The sequence below is a fragment of the Protopterus annectens genome, chromosome 7.part0, assembly GCF_019279795.1.
Source record: "Protopterus annectens isolate FY-2018-M chromosome 7.part0, PAN1.0, whole genome shotgun sequence".
Taxonomy (NCBI): Eukaryota; Metazoa; Chordata; order Ceratodontiformes; family Protopteridae; genus Protopterus; species Protopterus annectens.
In genome coordinates, this window is record NC_056739.1 from 1,319,841,067 (window position 1) to 1,319,862,380 (window position 21,314).

The following is a 21,314-nucleotide window of genomic DNA, read 5'->3' on the forward strand; positions in this document are numbered from 1 at the left end:
CCTTTTCAGTGCTTTTAAAGCTTGTGGCGAACATCACTATTTCCCTGAATGTTACCTCTGCCGTCTTGGTCAAGATAGTTGCAAGTCTCAGCCCAAGGTAAAACAGACATTGATTGCCTGATAGAAAAGGCAGGCTGGTTTGCAAAGAATAGGCCACAGTACAGATGGCCTTATTTTTTTTTCATTATTTATCATATATCTTGCCAAGCTCACAAAATATTCCACCCCCCCCCTGCCAAAAAAATGAAGTCATGATTCCTGTCTGGATCAGTTAGACTGATCATAAGATCATCTGCATAGAAAGCTATCGTTTGCCTACCACAGTCCAGCAGATACCTGTTGTAGTCTAATAACTATGAGCTCCATTAAGTCACAAACAGCAGTGAGGATACAGGGTATCCATAATGGTGATTTCTCCCTCAATATGACCAACATAATAAAAAACATTATTCCTCAGGACACCCTTCCTTATCTTTTCCTTTTATTCCCAGCTGGACAAGGACTTGCAAAATATAACACGAAACAAAATGATCTAGCAGTTCCTGTTTCCAGCCAGCCATACCCTAAAATCCAGCTAAACACTCACCTGATTTCCCCTTTATTTCAGTAGCACTTTTATCCCTGTCTTCAGCTTTATATTAGAAGCTGCTAACTGGCTGAACAAATGCAGTTTTTGACCCAGTACACTAACAAAGTAAATTATACTAAAATAAAAACTAAAAAAAACGTCCAGTATTTCAAAAACATTGGGCACTTTATTGATGTACTAAGGCTCGCTCATATTAAAAATCTGGCTTGAAACCTAATTCTGTCATAAACATGATTTTATTAAAGCTATTTAAGTCAGTGGTCTGCCATTGGAAAAATGTAACTGCTAAGTAACTGAAGCATTCTTCAAATGGATTGAGCAGTCTCCTTTCTCTTCATCCCCATTGCCTCCCTCACTCTGTCCCCTGTCATACGCTTTCTTGAATGCCCCTGCGTATTCCTTTCATCTACTCCTTCAAGCAGTTCATTCCAGAGGTCAATAATCATCTCTGTGAACAAGTACTTTTGGAGATCCAGGAAGTCCTTAATTGCTGTAATCGTTAGCCTCTACCCCTCCAATCCCTCTGTCATTTCTGCATGAGATGACCTGTGCACATTTTTGTAATATGATTTTGTACACTAATAATATACCTGTCCTGATATCTAGTGAGAAGTGGTCTAGCTCCCCAAATCTTTGATCAGATCCTATCTCTTCTGTTGCATGTACCTATATAGATTTCCTCTAAACATCTTCCAGCATCCTAATGTTCTTTTACTTTTATGGTTTCCAAAAACTGAACACAGTATTTGAGTTGTGGTCTGACTAGGGTTCTGTTGAAAGAAAGCATTACATCTTTGTTTCCAGAGGTTATTGTTTGGGGACACTTCACAGAATCCTGTCTGCTGCTTTTGCTCAGCTCTTGGTGGTTAATTCAAGATACAGTTAGTACCCCATCCTTTTTTCTGATCTGCTGCCATGAGGAACAATCTCTATCTAGTATATCTTATCAGGTTTGCTGTGACAAAAGTGCAGTAGTTTGTTCTTTTTTTACAAAGAACCTCAACTGCCACCAGTCTGTCCACATGGTCAGCTTTGTCAAATTCTTCATTAGACTGTTCATGCAATCTTTTACTGTTTCACCTGTCTTGGTCTTGTAAATGAAGTGGTCAGTCCTATTCTGCCTTCCTTCAGACATGTCTAAAACAATCATGTTAGAGAGTGCTGGGCTGACATTTGTGTTTCTCCAATACTCACCTTGCTTATTCCTGACGTCATCCTCATTCTCAACATTATAATCCTCTGTGTCCTACCATTCAGCCATGCAGCACTCTAGTTCCATAGTCTTGGTCATACTCCTGATACCTGTATCACTATCCTCATCTTCATAATCCTCAATGTCCTACCATTCAACTATGCAATACTCTAGTTCCATAGTCGTAGTCCTACTCATGATACCTACATCATCATCTTCATCATCACAATCCTCTGTGTTCTACCATTCAGCCATGCAGCACTCTAGCAACATATTCTTGGTCCTACTCCTGATACCTGTAGTTTCTTCATCAGCTGCCTCCATGTGACTGAGTCAAAGACCATACTAAAGTCCAGGTAGTTATATCTACTGGTACTCCTGTGTCAAGTCTAAATGTAACATGGTCATAAAACTGTGTCAAGTGTAATTGGGATCTCCTTCTGGTCCTGAACAAGTTTTAGTTGATGACATAGAGATTATTGTCCTTAAGGAATGCTTCCAGTATTCCCCTTAGGATTTTCTTCATGACTTTCTATAACACTGCTGCTGTTTACAATCCTGTAGTTCTCTAGATCTGTCTTTCGTTCCTTGCTGTACAATGGCACTGCACTTGCTGTTCCCTGGTCCTCAGGCACTTCCCAGTGGCAAGTGTCCTGTAGAATATATTTTTTGTGGTTACGAAAGCAGACTAGTAAGATTCTAGACTATTTTTGAGGTAGTCCATTGGGTTATTGTATTTTATCTTCCCTAAGAGAACCAAGTTCTTGTCTATATCATCCCTCTTTATGTTTATTTTTCCTGTGGATCTTCACAATCTGGCTTAACCCCCTGAAAGCATGGCATCATGCTTTTAATAATGAAGACTGAAGCAGAGTATTCAATCAGTAATTATGTTTTCACAGTTTTCTGTGATCCACTTTCCATCTTTGTTTAGCAATGGCAGGTCTGTCCATCCTCCCTCCCTCCTTTCAGTTATATAAATAAAAACACATTGCTTCCTTTCAGGTCTTTCTTATAACAGCAAAAGCTTAAAATAGCGAACGCTGTATAATCGACCCAAAAAAAAAACGAAAATACAAAATTCTGAACAAAAAGAACAGCGATTTTTTTCCCAGGGAAAAAAATCACTGGTCTGCAAAAGAAAAACACAAAATAATTTGGGGGGCTTCACCACCCACACCACCCTTCTTAAATATATCAACTCCAAGATCGCACCACAGTGGAGGAAACGGCAAAGTCCTGAAAAAGGCCCAGTGATTTTTTTTCCCTGGGAAAAAAAATCGCTGTTCCATGTCTTCAGGATTTTGCCGTTTCGACATTTAGCTGTCAATTAAACAGTATTTGTTATATTAAGCATTCTTTTACTTAATAGGGAACATTCCTTTCCTGATCCCTTATGTCAGTTCTATTTCAGCCTTTTTCCTATCCTCAGTATACTGTCTTTTCCACTCATATTTTGCCTTAATTACTTATCTCATAGTTTTTTGTGGCTATATTAATCATTTTCTTTGTTGACATTTCCTCAAACTTTGGATAAAATGTGTGAAATGGTAACAAAACACTTCAATATTTCACTAGGTAACATTCCATTGTAACCACTGAAAGCAAGTATTTACTACTAACTGGTGTCATGTTTATCAAAATAAAGAAACAGTACATCAATTTTGAGATTAAAGTTGGGCATTTTCAACCAACTTGAAAGGAGAATTTCAAACTGATTCTAAATGGCACGGTTGCAATCAGCAGTCTGGAAATGTTGACATCTCTACCTAGCAACATGTCTGGTACTCCCCTGTCAATTTTAAATATAACATGGTCATAAAACTGTGTCAGATGTGCATTGTTTGTATTCACCTAACATATGCTAAGGAGTAGATTAGTTTCATGGAAAACATATAGAAAAGCTTGGAAATGAGCACTGGAATACTAAACTTATTTCAGAGCAGGGCAAGTTGCTTAACTAAGCTGCTAAAAAGTCATGGGAATTTTTAAAAATGCAGATGCAGTGATGGAATTGGGCTGAAAATAAGTGTGGTTATAATTTGCATTTACTGATTATATGCTATACAAATCCTTTGAGATTCAGCTTTAGTGTATAAATGTTATTCAGGACTACATAATAGGATAAAATAATTACATTAGTAAAAAAAAGCTTCGGTATAGTACTGCTTGAAGGATTGGAGCAGCACAATGATAGCATTATTCTGTTATATGCTAAGAATATTAATATACTGAGCAGCTCTTAGAAAGAATGTGTTTTTAGAAAGCTTGTGATAAAAGGAACATATATACACACAAATTTGCGTAGATTTGCAGAATGGTACAGTTACTGTAAGGTCTATCTTATTAAACATCTAGTTTCTGAAGTGTGAATAATATTTCTATATCATACATTTTAAATGAAATTAGTGCATATTTCTATCTGTTCAGGCTATTTGAAATAGTTTTAGAGTATGTCAGCCAGAGGGATGAATAATAACAGTATTTTAGACCATTCCAGAGAGTAGTAGTCTATGCAGATGCAGGCAAATTCATCCATTGGTGTGTCTGCACAGACAAGAGTGACATTCTTCCATGAAATTAAAAAAAAGGTATGACATGACATTCTCATTCTGCAGTTCTTTCTCCCCTTGTGTAGACATATACATGCATTCATAACATTGTTTCCCAGATGTACAAAGTGAGCAATGATTATTCCTCTGTGCAGAGAAAGTTTATGCATTTATTAAAACCCTATGTGATATGGGAAATCCCTTCTGTAGTAATACCCACAAGCCAAACTGACTAGCATCCTTTGGAAGAGTTGCTGACTTATTGGCATCATGATATTCCAAAGTAGGAACTTCTGTGTCCAACTTATTTAACAGTCCAAAACATTAACATTATTTTCAAGCAACTTTCACAGTGGTATTAGCACTTTACACAGACTAGGTATATACTTTGTAACATATTGACCATTGCCAAGAATATTTGCAAATCCGTTTTATCTTAAGAACATCCCATTTCTGCCACAGACTTAACTTTGTCAGGCTTGGATTGTTCTCTACACACTACAGGCATATGTTCCATGTACTTTATAAAGATCATACCTAGTTAGCACATTTTTCATATCAGCTTTATTAGATTGAAACCTTTTCAACAAATTTGGCAGTTGGAAGTTATATTTCATGGCTGTGTTTTACCCCCATAATATTCAATACCCAATGCAGGTCTTCCACAGAATTGCAGTTGCCCTTTGGAATGCGTCTGTGGTTGACAATATACCAAACAACATTTGCAGGAAAAATATCCAAGAGAGCTAGTAAGCATAAACAGATTTTAGCTTTATTCATCCAATTTCACCTGTGAAATACTAAAAGAACATTGTCCTCTCTTAGTAGCTTTATTAAAGTCCTGGGATTCAGTATAAGCATTTTTTTGTTTTGTTTTTATTGTTACTGTTGTCATCATGATTTTAAACGTCTATTTTGTTTCAACATGGTAAACTTTTGCCATGTGTATCTTCTTCTTTTGGCTTTTCCCGGTTAGGGGTCACCACAGCGGATCACCTGTCCGCTTATGATTGGCAGTGGAGTTTTATGGAGTCGAGTTGCCAGCCCGGCGCCCAACCTTCCACTGAAGGCACACACACACACACACACACACACACACACACACACACACACACACTCACACCTAGGGCCAATTTGGAGTGTCCAATCCACCTATAGCATGTCTTTGGGATGTGGGGGGAAACCGGAGCACCCGGAGGAAACCCATGCTACCACAGGGAGGACATGCAGACGCCGCACAGAAATTAGCCTGTTGCAGGACAGTAACTTGAAACAACACATTATCTGTTTTTTACACAGATCCCAGCTCTATTTGCCCCAAATCAATGAACTGTTTTTTTGGTCTTGAATCACTTAAATGTCAAATTGAACCTTCTTTTTTTCTCGCAAAGCCTTAAAAGTCATCTCATTTAAATTATTACACTTTGTTCCAGTGTTCAATTTAAATTCAGTACTCTTGTCTTTAAGCAGCAACTTGTCTAACTACTTGTTTATTTCCATTCAAAACCTTTGTATTTCTCCTACTTTGGGCATAATTCTTTATCAACTTATCACAGTTCCATTATGTCAGCAAAATTTCTTTTTCAAATTCTGAGCTTGTATTTTTTTGGGTCCACTTCTAAATCTCAAAATACCGAAATAATGAATTTCAGTATTTTGAGACCAGAATGTCGAAAGTGCACAAACACAAAAATACACAATACCAAAACATCAAAACATTTACAAATACAAAACTCAACTAAAAATCCAACCCTCCCCCAACCTAAAAACAAAAACACTAACAAACTCAAATCAAATAACACAACCATATGTTTATGCAGGGGGAAAGCCCCCCTTCACCCCCACACTCCCACTATGTATGTATACCAACTCAGAGGTCACACTAACTCAAAAAAAACACAAACCTACTTTTACGTATCCTACACTCCCATTGCACACTGTCATACTTACTTAATAATGCACACACACACTACACATGTACAAAAATCACCACTTTCAACACTAACACACACACACACTCCTACCTACCTACCATGACCAACTCCTAAAACTCCCCAAAAAATAAAAAGTAACAAATTTCTACCCAAAACCCTTAAACAGTAAACACCTACGTGAATCTCCGTACATAACCACACATCGGCTGTCATGTAGAAATCCCACACTACACTGCACCTTAAAGAGACAGCACATAAACTACACAGCACACCACACCTACCACATATCTGGGAAACTTAGATTCATTAAAGTGCAGTTTCGAATAACTGCACTTTCAACATTTTGGTCTCGAAATACAGAAATTCAACATTTCAGTGTTTCAAGATTCAGAAGTGGACCCATTTTTTCATAAGAACTAACCTCAGAACTTTTATTGGTTGTTTGAAAACATTCTTTTAAAGGGACTTTTTCAGTTAGATTTGTACATTGTAGCAAAATGGCCAACAGTTCCTTTGTAGGCCAGTCAGGCTCACATGCAAAGATTGTACTTCAGTTGCCACATAGTCTTTTTTTTCTTTTAACTGTGTTATTGAGGTATACTTGTCAACTATACCATGTTTTTCACATTTTTGCCATGGCCAGCCTTTTATAATTTTTATATACACACAACTCAATATGATGCCCTTTTTAGAATTTATGCATAGCGTTCCATCTTTTTACTCTTACATCTGTATGGCAGTCAGTTCCCTTGCTTTGCATATGTATAGTGCTTCTGACAATGTAAAGGCTTATTCCACCAATAACTCACTTCTTAAACAGTCACTCTGTCAGTCACACACAGTTCTACCTCTTATTAGTAAATCATGCAGATCTTTAAACTCACAGCCCTCATCTTTAAGTTTAAGATAAGTCCTTTTAGAATCAATACTCACATGTAATCCCTGATTTATTATAAAAATACGTTTCATGTAAAGCATTTTTGGGTTCACAGTACTCTTTAAACTTTTGTTTTACTACCTGTATTTTTTTCTACCTGACAGCCCACGTGTACTATACATTTTAGTAGTTTGCTTTTCTGTTATATAAAAATGGAGTCACCTGCATCTTTTTTTCCCATCCCTCTTAAATAACTCAGAATCAGTACTAAACAAATCCAAGTCTTTATTTTCAACAGTTCCAGTTATATTGTAGTTGCATTTTTTTGGCAGCAGGGATCATATCTGTGATCATTTTATTTCTTTTGCATTTCTTTTAAAATACAGTAAAGAATGAAATGGACACATGATAGAGGGGACTTTTAATGTTATTTCCTCACTTCTCACACAGCTTGATATCCATAAACAGTAAATTCACTTTTAAACTATAAAAGAAAGACATGGATGAGACAGAACTGATCTGGAGAGTCCTGTTTTTTTAGTATAAGTGACTTTCATAGGATCACACACAAATTTAGAAGGTGCATCTTTTGACAGTGCAAGCTTTTTTTAAATCACACAACCTCCACAGGTTCAGTCAGTCACTTTTCTAGAATATCTCACAACATGAACACAGACTTACTTTAAACATTTAATAATCTTCTTAAGACATGAAATTGGCAGTGGTATTTAACCAATGTATTTATCACAGTATTTGAAGTGACAGAGAATTACATCAGTATGGAATGATTAATAAAATCTTTCTCTGTAGCCTCTTATATACTGTCTTTGATGGTTTACCTCCTGCCTCTCAGATTGGTCATGGAGGGTGACTTCAGGTATGCATTTTTCGCAAGACTCTGTCCTGCAGTGTGGCATCTCACAGAGCTCCATTTCAGAGCTGCTGTCATTTACTAGAGTATATGCTTTCACTTGCAGAAGTCATTTGTAGAAGAGTTCTGAGTTATCTAACTATGCTAATGATACTCAGTTATATCACACCATTTTCTCTATACCTATTAGTGGCCTGCCGGAAAGGTGTCTCGAGTTCAAGATGACCTTGTCATGAAAAATCTGTTCTAAGTACCAGTATCTCATACCAGAGTCTTTGATCATACATGTGACACTTCAGTCCTCGTCATCTCTTTACTTTAACCCATTTATACTGAAGAATAGCAGCAGGATGGAAATGGCTTCAAAGGTTTATAATCTTGGTGATACTTGTTGACTGCCTGACACTAGTAATGCAATGTTAGCTATGGTATATCATTTAGAGAAAACTGTTTTTGTCACCAGATGACTTTTCGTTTTTTTTTTTTTTTGTTTATGCACTGCCCTCTACTTGCCTGTGTTATTTTATTATATTCTACTAAGGGTTTTCATGAACAGATCTTAGATTACTTCGGTTGGTGCACAACTCACCAGTTAATATCTAATGTTTTCTCATTATGATCATGTTATGCCAGTTCTGCACTTTTTGTATGGCTGCCTGTTGTTTCTAGAATCTAGTACTGAGATTTCATGCAAACTTATTTTGCCCTGAACAATGTGGGTCATATTTATCCCAAGGATATGTTGGTTCTCTGTAATCTAGTTTTGCTTTTTACTGTTAGACAACTAACTGGGAAAGGCCAGTAACATTTTAAGATGCTTTTAGAAATATCACATTGTTATTCTTTTGCCTAAAAACTCATGACCTGAGGAATTCATAACCTTATCATTTACAGGCTAGACTCGCTATTGGTTGTTTCAAAAAATACTTAAAAGTCCTCACATCCTATGAGCATTTTCCTTCAGTACAGAGCCAATAATATTATTTATGTTACTGTTAGACTTGTGGAAGGATAAAGCCCTAGCTATGACTCAAATGGTCTGAGATTGATTAGTGACCCAAACAATGACTAGTCTAATGGTATTGGAAGAGACAGAAGAAGGGAGAGAGGGAATCGCTGACGTGGGCTCACTCATTCCAAAGGAAGGCAGGTGGTCTGCTCTGCTGGATTGCTGCCACCTACTGGAGCTGGAGCTTCACAGTATGCATTGTATGGAGCAGGAGTGTGTATTTGGATCTGCTAAGCTGCGTATGCACAGCAGCATTAATAAAATTTGTGCAGTAGTGTGCACCCCAAAGGCCCTCTTATGTGCAAGCTTTTATATCAGCTACAGAGAAGAGGAAATCCATCATGGCTGTATAGATGGCAGCTATGCTGTGTCTGGCTGTCACTAGGGTGATGGAGAATGCATGGTAAGAGTTAAATTAAGGGGATTACATGGCTGCCAGGCACAAGAGTGTAAGAAGTACATAAAAAGCATTATAGTGATTTCATTAAAGCCCTGACTCTTGTACTAAAAACTGACTTATGTAATCAATGGTTTTATTTTAACTTACAGTTTTTTATTCAGTCATTTATTCATTTTCTAAACCATTGACCTGGCCAGAGTGAAGGCAGTATCAAACTAAGCAAGGTACAGCAGACTTCCTATCCACACTTAAATGCATCTTGAATTATCCTCCAGTTTTCTCAGGCAAATTTTCCTGAGTCTTCCCCGAGATATCATTCCAATGGGATGTGCTTTGTACACCTCCTATGACAGACACCCTGAGGGCATCCTTACAAGGTGGCCAAACCCCCTCAGCTGATTCTGCTCAACATGAAGCTGCAGTGGCTGTACCCTAAAATGCTCATAAATTGCTGAACTTCTCAAGGAGTCATAGAAATTGAGTCCAGATATCCTGCAAAGGTACATTATTTTTGCCACTTGCATCTGTGATCTTATCCTTTCAGTATTAGTCAAAAGCTAATGATCCATACATGAGAATGGGGTCAAGATTGACTGGAAAACTAAGAGCTTTTCCTGTGACTCAGTTCTCACATTACCTCTGCTGATATCACTGCATTTATCCATGGGTCATACTTATGATCCTGTCTAACATCAACTCTGAACAAGACTCCAAGATACTTAAAGTCCTCCATCCGATGTATCTGTACCCTCCCTCATCTACAGAGACTAAACCACTCGTTTTTCTGGGAGAGAGCCAAGGTTTGGATTTGTTAATTTTAACTGTGACCTCTTTCACTTACTTTTGATTAAGATGACAACATCATCTGAAAACAATAGCAGCACAGCTCACACATGCCTGAATGCTCTCCAAACCTTGGTTGTGTCTTGTTATCCTATATATGATGTCACAAACTGGAATAATACCCAGTCCCTTAGTGGTGTCCTTTGCACATCTAAAACGTGTGCAAATTAATGATAAAAATATGAACACAACTTTGACTACTTCACTAGAAGGACAGAATGATGTGCAACACCAGGTCTAGGACCCCATACCGTTACAGTATTTCACAAAAGCGTAGGGTGCATGGTCATATGCCTTCTGCAAGTCTACAAAAGATATGAGGACAACACTGAAAAGAATCCTTCCCATCCAGTATCTGTGCAAGAACAGCGAAAGCTTCAATCCATAGCTCTACTACTAAAATAGAATCAGCATTGCATCTCCTGACTTGAAGGCTTGTCTATTAGATGAAGTCCCTCTTCCAGCACCATGGCATATCTTTCCAAGAGAGACAGAGGAGCTTGGTACCTCTGTAATTAAAAGATACCCTCTTGCCCCACTTTATGATTCTGAAGATCACTAATCCAGATTGCCTATCTAGAGCTATTTGCACAGCTTTCCACACTGGACTGAAAAAAACATGTTAACCACTGCATCCCAACAATGTCCAATGCTTTAAGCATTTCTTGCCAGATTGCATTTTACTCCCACAACTTTCTCACAGTGGGAGTACTTAATCAAAATAATGACCTCATCTATAGAACTTGACCCAAATTTGTTATCTTTTTCCAGCACTGCCTCCTCAGCGAATGGTATATCCATCATATTCATGAGTTCCTCACAATGTTTCTTCTTCTTAGCTTTTCCGCTGTGCTGGGTACAGCCTAGGCAGTATTTCTCCTCCTGCTTGTAAGTCACTGGGTAGATTGCCAGAACATGTTTAAAATTCTCCACGGTTTAATCAAACTGCTTCCAAAGCCAAACTTTCATTTTGTTGACTTGTACAGTTACTGCTTTCTAGTCTTCTCAGTGTCTAGCCCTGCTAGCATTAAGTAGAAGGCATTTTATTTAGCTTTACAGTTCCCCTCTATTCTTGTGTTCACAAGTGGATCCTAGATTATTGCCATGACAAACACTAACCACCTTTGGCCACGTTTCCTTGCTGCCATTTCAGTTATTAGGGTCTGGGAAAGGGTCAATTTACAGTCCATATCTTCATCCTCATCTTCTGTTGGGGGTAGCTGTATGCATCATGCATAAAATATGAACTAGGCATTCCCAGGACACCCTGAATGCATGTCTGTGGTGTAATGTTTTATATTTAAAGCTAGGGAATGATTATCATAATTCTTGCTGTCACTGTTGTTGATGGATGAGATTATAGGGTCAGTCCTTGTTTACAAACAACTGTTCTGAAATGTACAGTTCTAATGTTTTGATTTATGCTCTTATGTGGATTTTGTAATGTTCTTAGGTTTAAGAACATTATATACACTTCATTTACGTGATCCATTTTCTATAAGAGTAATTACAAGCTAATCTTTCCATCCTACAAAAAAAACGTTGTGATTTCCAACAGCTTAACATTTAGAACAATCATGGGGGGAGGGGGCAATGGATGTACTCTGCATGAAGATATGATGACCCAAAAATGTGACTATATTTACTGTAATGTACTCATTTACGAGAAGTTTACCCTCACAATTGCCTTACTGCAACAAAAATGAAACTGGATCTTCTTGACAGAGGTAAGCATTATCGAACTTTACAAAACTGGATCTTCTCGACAGAGGTAAGCATTATCGAACTTTACAAAACTGGATCTTCTCGACAGAGGTAAGCATTATCGCACTTTACAAAACTGGATCTTCTCAACAGACGTAAGCATTATCGAACTTTATATGGCACATCTGTAATATCTAAGTCAGTTCTGATTTCTCTGCAGATCCTTAGAGCGGTGGTACTCATGGACTTCCAAGTTACAGAAATGTAGATGAAGTAAACTTTGCATCATCATATAACTTAATTTGTGGAAACTTTTCTGAAGTAAGAATCTCACCAGGAAATTACAGATCAGTTGAACTGACCATGGTTGTGAAGGTTTGGCCGTGCCCACTTCTCATTCTCTGTTGGAGAGTTTGTAGCCACCCAGCAGAGATCATGCAAAGTTATTACAAACTGGCCTAATTTGTCTGATCCAGATTTCTTCCAGTTTCACCTGTTTAATGAGAAGGTTAACATAAAAATTCTGGGTGTTTGACTGTAATGATTGGTTTGTACATGTATCCTCCTATTGAGAATGTTAATAGCGATTCAAATAACCCTCAGATCACACAAATTTGATTTAGAAGTCTACTCTAAGCTCAAATAATTGAATTGTAACTCAGGATTTAAATGTCCCAAAAACAAAATAAGGTATAATAGACAAAAGCAGCATGGTTAAGATATTTTAGTACATTTTTATTTATTTATTTATTTATTTATTTATTTATGTTTGTTTACAGGGAAATTCCAACTGGACACAGGTCCTTTTTCAGCAGAGGCCCAGGGAGAAAAGCTCCACAGAAAGACATGGTAAATGGTAAACAGTAACAATCAAGATATGTATACAGTAGAGGTGATCATGACATGGAGAAATACAGGAGCAAATTAGGTACAATTGAGTAGTAAGCTCTAATTACAACACTGAGAAAGAAGTAAAACACAGAGCTACAAATTATCTAAACAGTAACTAGATAACAATAATAGACTAAATGATTAACTAAATCCTGGAAGGATTAACAAGCAGTGAGTAATTACTGGAAAATGAACTGAGGCAAAATGTCAAGTGAGCCTACATGAGACGACTACAGTTTGGATGAACTGTGCATTCCAGAATTTATTAAAGACTGTAGTTGTTAGCTTCTACCAACTCTGGCTGTAACCATTTTGTTATTGTTGCATTTTAGCTCTACTGTACTTGTTTACAACATTTAAGCTCCCTTGCCCACCTTACTCATGTATGCTGACCCTGCCCCTAACCCTAACCTAACATTACTAAAAACCTTTACCCATAAAAGTACCACTACCAAGATGACAACTGATCATTGTTTTGTAGCTTCACTGAGATAGTGTTTTTTTGTTGTTGGAGAGAAATATTCAGTGTTTTGTGATTTGCTCTTACTAGCCATTCAGTGTTTTGTGATGCTGACTTTTTTCTTCAACCATTTGTGATTATCTCTCTTTTGAGTTTTTATCCTTTCATAATAGAGTTGTTTGTGTGTGTGTGTGTGTGTGTGTGTGTGTGTATGTGTGTGTGTATGTGTGTGTGTGTGTGTGTGTGTGTGTGTGTGTGTGTGTGTAGGAGAAATAGATATAAATATATACATGTATACACACACACACACATATATATATATATATATATATATATATATATATATATATATATAGACAAATGTGTGTGTTTCAGTGCGTCCTCAAATGAAAATAAATACTTACATACATTTCTACTTGATACTTTAGGGAATAATATCCAATATTTGACTACATTCAACTGCAGCTTGAATGCTAAGTTCTAATATAAGCATGTAAAGCAGTGCTTGTAGGCTTTAAGTCAGAGTGAATTTTAAAGTAGCATATCAAAACCTAGAGCTCGTCCTGGCTGGCCTGCTGGTGAAGCAGTTTAATTTCTATTTAGTCACCTGGGGCTTAAACGTGAGGAATGACGGAACACCTGCTGCCTGCTTTCCTTTACAGAGTGAGGCAGGCAGGTGGTTTGGGGAATGTGTCAGTGCAAAAAGAAGAACCCTGACCCCTGTAAACCTTTTGGGAGACAAAGTTCCTTCCCCTTTGACACCCAGTATGTGTGCGTGTGTGTGTGTGCCAGTCTGTGTGTATGAAGTAGTGGAATGCCAGCTGTTTTCTTCTAGCTTTCACCAAAACTTTGATGAGTTATTAACTACCATGCACAAAGTAGCAGCCAGTATTTTTCACATCTTTCAGAATGCATTACAATTCCTGCATTCGGTGTCCCCTCATCTGTCCACATGAGTTCTAGGAATCTGTAGGTTCTATAAATTATTCAGCATTACTTTGTATGAGTGTTTGTCTGATTTGTTAACATTCCTGATGGATCCTGGGTGCTATCTTTATTTTATTACAGTTTTCCAATACAACATGTACATTTACAAGCAAAATGTTTCACATACCTATGTCAACTTTTCCTTTGTGATCTGCTGAACACCAATTAGAAGTAAAATTCTGAAACATTAATATCTGTTTCCTAAAAGAATTTGACTCCAAATGAAATATAGAAATGTCTGCCTCAATTCAAACCATTGATCTCTACTTCTTGAATTGTATAAATAATGCAATCAATATGTGTGTAAAGATGTTGTGTTCCTAGACTAATATGTGTTATCTGTTTCACATTGTATATATTGTACAGTGTTACTTTCTATGTGCCGTTACCCTACTTTTGTTATCTTTTTCACTTTCTGCTCACTATTTAAATATCTTCTTCCCATCTTCCTCTCACCATGCTTTATACAGTGTACTTTATTATTATTTTTTATTATTATTATTATTCATTCATTACACAGCATTTTGTTTGTATTCATAATACTTCTTCCTAACTTGCCTGTCTAGTGTGATTTATATTTGTCTGGGCGGCGGCAGAAATAGGTCCATTTGGATGAGTGCTCTACCTTTGTTAGAAAACTAAACAGATAAATAAATAATATACTGACTGCATGGGGGGGTTGTGTAATAATTGATCATATATCTAGTTAGTCATTTTTTCCTGCAGAAACACAAGTGTGGGAATTGTTCTAATCTGAGAACTGTTGTTAAATATATGCTTTTCTCTGCATATGCTGAAGAAAGGAAGAGACAAAGATTTAATTTATTTTGCAAAAATCAAAGTATTTGTTTTTTTGTTCAAGTAATGTGAACTTAGAATGGCAACATATTAAGTACCAGGGAGGGAGAAGGCACGGACTCAAATTGGTTTGGCCACCATGTAAAACATTGATTTTGCATGTATTTTTTTTCTAATATTCTAATCACAATCTTTATGCATTCACTGAAGACTTCTCAATAATTTTAATGTCCTGTAACTTACCTATTATAAACATTATAAATACCACTGAACCTAGAATATATCTGAGTTACATCGACAATTGTTTCATAAACTCACGAAGAGTTGAATTTCAGATTCTATTGTAAACCTGCTATTCATCATTTTCTTGATGTATTCCCATGTAATGTAACCCTTTATTTTTCTGAAATATAATGCTGTGCCCGTAGGGGTTGTGATTACATTTTGCTGTGCTGTGTGCTTGAGTGTACTTAAATTGCATTAGTACTGATATTTTCACTTTTGCAGTACCTGTAACAATCTGCCCTATCTCATATTTATAAAATGTATTACTGTACCTTGAAGCTCAGATACTCAATTTGTAGTCTTCAGTGTGACATTCTCTGTTGTCTTCCTGCAGTTTGTCTTTAATGTGTTGATGGAGGTATATTATCCTCCTTTTTTGTGCCTACATACTGTGCTTTGTTTTTTTCTTTTATGTATTATGTTGCAGATATTTCATTTTTTTCCTCCTGGCTGAACACTGTGTCAGTGGTGAGACATGTTTCACTGCTTCTCATTGTGAGCATGTTAGGTTACTCTGGAAGCTTAAGTCATACTGAAAGCCTGACACTATAGCTTAGTGTGTAAAGACTGTAAGCTGCAAACTAAACTGGCTTTATTTAAAATTAGGTATGATTCTAATGTGCTCCTTTCCATCCTATGTGACCGATGCAGTCATGTAAGCAGACTAAAAGTTTCGAACTAGCACTGAGAACAATTACTTGAGTCCAGTATGTATTTTGACAAAGACGAAGTAATTAAATTGTATTAGGTTTTGCTCATGAGAATGCTCTCAACCTCTTACTAAATGTTGTGTGACATTAATCAAGTCACTTATCTCCTTGTAATTCTTACAATTCACCTGTAAAATGAACATGAATATTCTGCCAGGGCTATCAGGTTTCTGGAATTCAAAAATTCAAAATCATAACTAAGAAGTAACCCTTCAGACAGCTTCCCTCTTTGCTAAATAAACTCTAGAAAGAATTAATTTTCTGCACACTTATGTTTACGTAGGATTTGATAAGCTCTGAGCAGAACATAATTATCTGATAAGATCGATAGAATGGTACAGACTTTTGCATTTTAAAATGAAAGTGTTTTATTTATTCTGTCAATAACATGAAAATGAAATTGCCAGTAATCAGATGTCGTATAGTCTCATCTGACCATGAGACAGTGTTTCATCACAAGAACATTCAGAGTAACTACGTGTATTGCTACAGTTATATTTGTGCTGTCTAGTTGAGGAAAGTTGATAAAGTCTATGTCAGTACTTCTTTACTGTGCTAGGATGTAAGGTTTTATAGGAATTAATCTCTTAAGAACTGCAAATTGAAGCACTCGCCCAACTCTTTGTGTTCAATGACAGATGTTTCTTATTCCATAATTGATTTTAAGAAGTTTAGTCAAGTACAGAAGCGCATATAGCAAAGCAGTTCCATCTGCCCAGGCGATGTGAAATTACATTCTTATGCCATTAGAGATATTGCTGAGGGCATTGTAAACATTCATTATGAACTTTGTGAGTCAGCAGGAGTGATTTATTGTTTTTAATTTACATTTTTATCTGATAGCCAGTAATGTTCCATCTTTCAATCAAAAATTTAAGCAGCAGTTATAAAACAGAGATGCTGCCAAAATATATACTCATTCAAGTGTTTTGATTTGAGTGTGATAATGTGTCCTTTCCTTTGTTGGCAGATACTTTTTTCAAAGTGTATAGGGGGATGTCTGCTGTGTGTGTGTGTGTGTGTGTGTGTGTGTGTGTGTGTGTGTGTGTGTGTGTGTGTGTGTGTGTGTGTGTGTGTGTGTGTGTGTGTGTGTGTGCATCCTTTTTGTGTTTGTTTGTCCAGACTGACTGTGAGGGCATACTGTCTCTTTTCTGTTTGCATATTCTGTTTTTCTTTTCTGTTTCTTCCGTATTTCTATTTTCTGTCCCTTCTAGCAGTACTGTGGTCATGACAAATACATTATCACATGCTAGGTTTATGCAATGATAGAGCTGAGGTATGACTTTTATTCTTCCATAAGCACTACAGTAGTGAACATAGAAGACTGACACTTCATAGCAGTATGGCTTGATGACACTCAGCCCAACAAACACAGTGTCCAACCAGGTCCTTCAAATGCAGACCTGAATAGCTGGGAACACACTAAAAAGGGTTAACTAACTGTTTCAATGCCCTTGTTTTAGTGTCAGTAGTGATCTCCAAGTTAAAATGTAATAGCAGAAGAGTGTGAAAGAACAGGTCTTCCTAGTGCAGTGAATAGCTTTACCCTCCATAATATATAGTTTTCTGTAAATTTTGATTTTGTCTGTTGGCTGACTCTGTTGATGGCTGATAGTTTCCATTTCATTTTAATCACTGAGACACAGTCCATGGAATATCATGTGGCAAGTCATCACAGCTCCTTGGCAAATACCTATTGATTAATATTCAGAATTATTCTCTTAACAGATTTCTGGGACTTTATAAACTGTATGGTTAATGTTCTGGGAGATTTATATGCTTTTTACTTCTGTATATGATTTGATAAAATACTTTAAAGCCAAAACATTTTATCCTTTTGGCAGGGCATGCTCTGAAAACAAACGTGACTTCAAGAAGTTATTTTAATTGACGGCAAACCGTGTAAATAGAATCTGAAACAAATACTAAGGTCTGTGAACCCGACACTGCGTTACTGCTGTAGCTGTCGTTTCCTGATCCAAGAAAAACTTCATCACATGAGATGGAAGACAGCACAGGAAAAGTAAGAGTAAAACAAATTCAAATATAGAAATTGTCAAAGTTTATAAAATCCTAGAAAAATGTAAGAAATAAAAAATCTGCAGTAGTAAAGAAAGATAAACATATCACTGTTTTCTATGTGCCCCCCATTCCCAGTCATGTATTCCATGCGTGCAGATATGCATTAAAACTCTGTGCATCGCATGAGTTCTGCAGGTTTCAATTGCAAATCTTTGTAACTGTCTCACATGACAGCACTGTGCAAAAGAAAAATGTTCCAGCAGTTCGTAATGTTATTCAATTTAGCTCATAGTTCATGCAGCAGCTACAAGTCAAGACCCAAAGTAGCTAAACAATGTCTCTACTGATGTCGATTTATTTCCTCCAATGTAGATGTGAAACCTGGTGTTGTAAGATGAAATTCAATCAGTATTTACTAGAAGGGAGCTTATTCTATAACATGGGGATCCTTTGCATAACAAACTTGTCTGTCTTGATTGCTGATGTGCAGACTACTTTATGTAAAAGATTTAGGGATCTAGAATAAGACAGAATTTGTTAAGTCCTTTGAAAAATAGTTTCTCACACAGATTGTTTTTATTTTATGCCTTGTCTACTAAACTGAGCATTAATTTTAACAGTCTGTATGATATAGTATGTGGTTCCATTGAAATTTATATAAATTAGCCATATACTTTATTTTTATTATTTAAAACTATCACTGACTCTTCCATAGCATTAAAGCACCAGCTGCTCATTTGAGGGATTATTTTCATTAATAGCATCAACAGAATATGGAATGATTTTTCAGACCTCAGTGCAGTGAACCATCAGACTGAAATATGGGACATTTCTGCAAACTAACAATGGAAAATATAAACTAAGTTATCAAAAAGTATGACAGATTGTATGCTGAAATGGGGTCAGTACTAAATGTTGAGGCAAGAAGAGTCATATTAGCTGACAGATTAAATTAAATGAGGAGCAACAGGCATGTCTGCTAAATTGTTGGCAGCTTCATTTTCTTAACCTCTGTCGAAGAGGGAACCCCATGCACCTTTTGATTTTAAGCAACTTTAAGGCCACAGCATCTCAGGAAAAGGTATGGACTGACTCCTAGGTGATATTATATATTAGAAATTGGATGGACATTCTTCTACCAGCTATGTAGTACGTTAACGTGAGAGACAACACTGAGAGAACACTGCTATAGAGCAATGGATACATTTGATTGCTGTCTCTGACTGTGTTTTCTCTTTCTTAGTAGATTAGTTTAGAAATGCAAATTGACAGCTGCCCTCATTTGAGCTGAAGAAACTTTTTTTAACAACGGAGGCCTGCATATGTCCTAATAATACAACACTTTCTCCAAAACTGCCTCTGCTGTATACAGTCAGCTGCTGGAAAATATGATAATTATCACCTACAAATGTCACCTCCTTCCACCATCAGCTCTCAGAAAATATTTGGAATATCACATCCTTAAGCCTTGTGTCTTGGATATAAGAACATATTATACATTTCTCTATGTACAACAAACATAAGGGTAATAGATAACCCACTCTTTTTCTTTGAGCCCTATCAGATACCTCCAAACTATCCTTCAGCTTCCTTTTAATCCTGCTGTACCTGACTCAATTTAACCTGACTACTAATCTGACTCCTCCCATCTCAGCAGTTAACACCTGTTTTATTCCTTTGCATAGTTTAACACATCTCAACACACACACACACACACACACACTTTTATTACCTTCTCATATTCCTTTTCTTGCTTACCTATTCCTTCTTCCCTTATTATGACTCAGTTTTTCCTTTTCTTTTTTTATTAAATGGGTTAGCTCACTGGACACAAGTGTCTCTTTTCAGGAATGACTTGGAAATACAGTCTGGTTGAGTAACTTGCATAGAGTAGGCAAATGGCGGCTCAGGTAACCATATGCTATGTGGAGAAACTTACTTGACCTTTGCATAAGTTTATTGATGGCTGCCAAAAGGTTTGTTTTCTGATATCACATTATGTATAGACACTTTATGTGTAAATGCTTTGCTGATACTTTACTATGAACAATCATACTGTTAGTGTTGTATATGACTGATTATTACTTCATTATGTATTGACATAGTATACAATGTTCTACATGTTGTGAATACTTTGACATAGTCGTCAGCTTGGGATATAGCTGGAAAGGATTAAAAGGTCAGCCCTGTTTGACACGTTAGCAAATTATAAATAAATAGTATAGTTAGAACCTTCATTGCCCCATGCACCTATCAACATCTGCATCACAGGCCTCAATAGTTAACTATAACATTTACCAGTGTATTTAACTATCACTCAGTAGTGTTGGTCTGCTTACTTAGTATTTGCTTCTATGAAACAGGCCTCAGCAGTTAACTATAACTTACACCCACGTATCTTAAAACCAAGAACTGTCACCCACCATTATTGGACTGTTAACTTTGAAAGTATTTGCTCCTATACCACAGGCTTTAGTAGTTGATTATGACACACACCCATGTATCTTACAAGCAAGAACTATCACACGCCATTGTTGGACTGCTTATTTATTATTTGCCACAATGCTACAAGCTGCAGTAGTTGACTGTAATACATGCCTATGTATCTTAAAACGAAGAACTGTCCCCCACCACTGATGGACTCGACTTCTTACTTAGTAAGCATTTGCATCTGTTGCCTGTGAACTAGGTCAGCTGACTGAGCCATGTACTGGTGAGACATCTAGGCAAGTGTGGACTGCATACCTGAGAGACTGCTTACATCAGATATTGGAAAGAAAACAGATAAAATAGTTGAATTATAAGTCCTCAATGGACAGCAAGAAGATAGCATTTTCAGGGCATAATTGCAGGTCATCTTCTCAGTGGTAACAATGCTATAAATACTATATGGATGGATGGATGGATGGATGGATGGATGGATGGATGGATGGATGGATGGATGGTAGCTCAGTCCTTGATATCTGCATTCAAAGACAAATGTTTCCCAGTCATCAGTTACTGATCCCCACGATGCATACTTTTGCACAGTTCTTGTACTCAACAGATGCATTACATCCAGGCTGTTCTAGATAAATATGCCAAATCTTACTGAAGCTTAGAACTTGCATGAAATTTCTAAAACACCAAAGTGCTTTGTCAACCTGTTTAAATTCTTGCAAATGGTTATCAAGAATTTACCATTGATTAA

The 21,314-nt window shown here is 36.8% G+C and overlaps 1 protein-coding gene across 2 annotated transcripts in view; it reads left to right on the forward strand.

The window, feature by feature from the left end:
• Positions 1-21,314, forward strand: part of LOC122807033 (prickle-like protein 2) — a 482,148-nt gene that overhangs the window by 377,637 nt on the left and 83,197 nt on the right. The window contains exon 2 of one of the 2 annotated variants that reach the window (XM_044077929.1): positions 17,947-18,125. The exons of the other annotated variant lie outside the window; for it this stretch is intronic. Within the exon in view, the coding sequence (XP_043933864.1) occupies positions 18,105-18,125 (21 nt within the window). The 5' untranslated portion in view covers positions 17,947-18,104. The remainder of the gene's footprint in view (positions 1-17,946; positions 18,126-21,314) is intronic. 2 annotated transcript variants of the gene reach the window in all.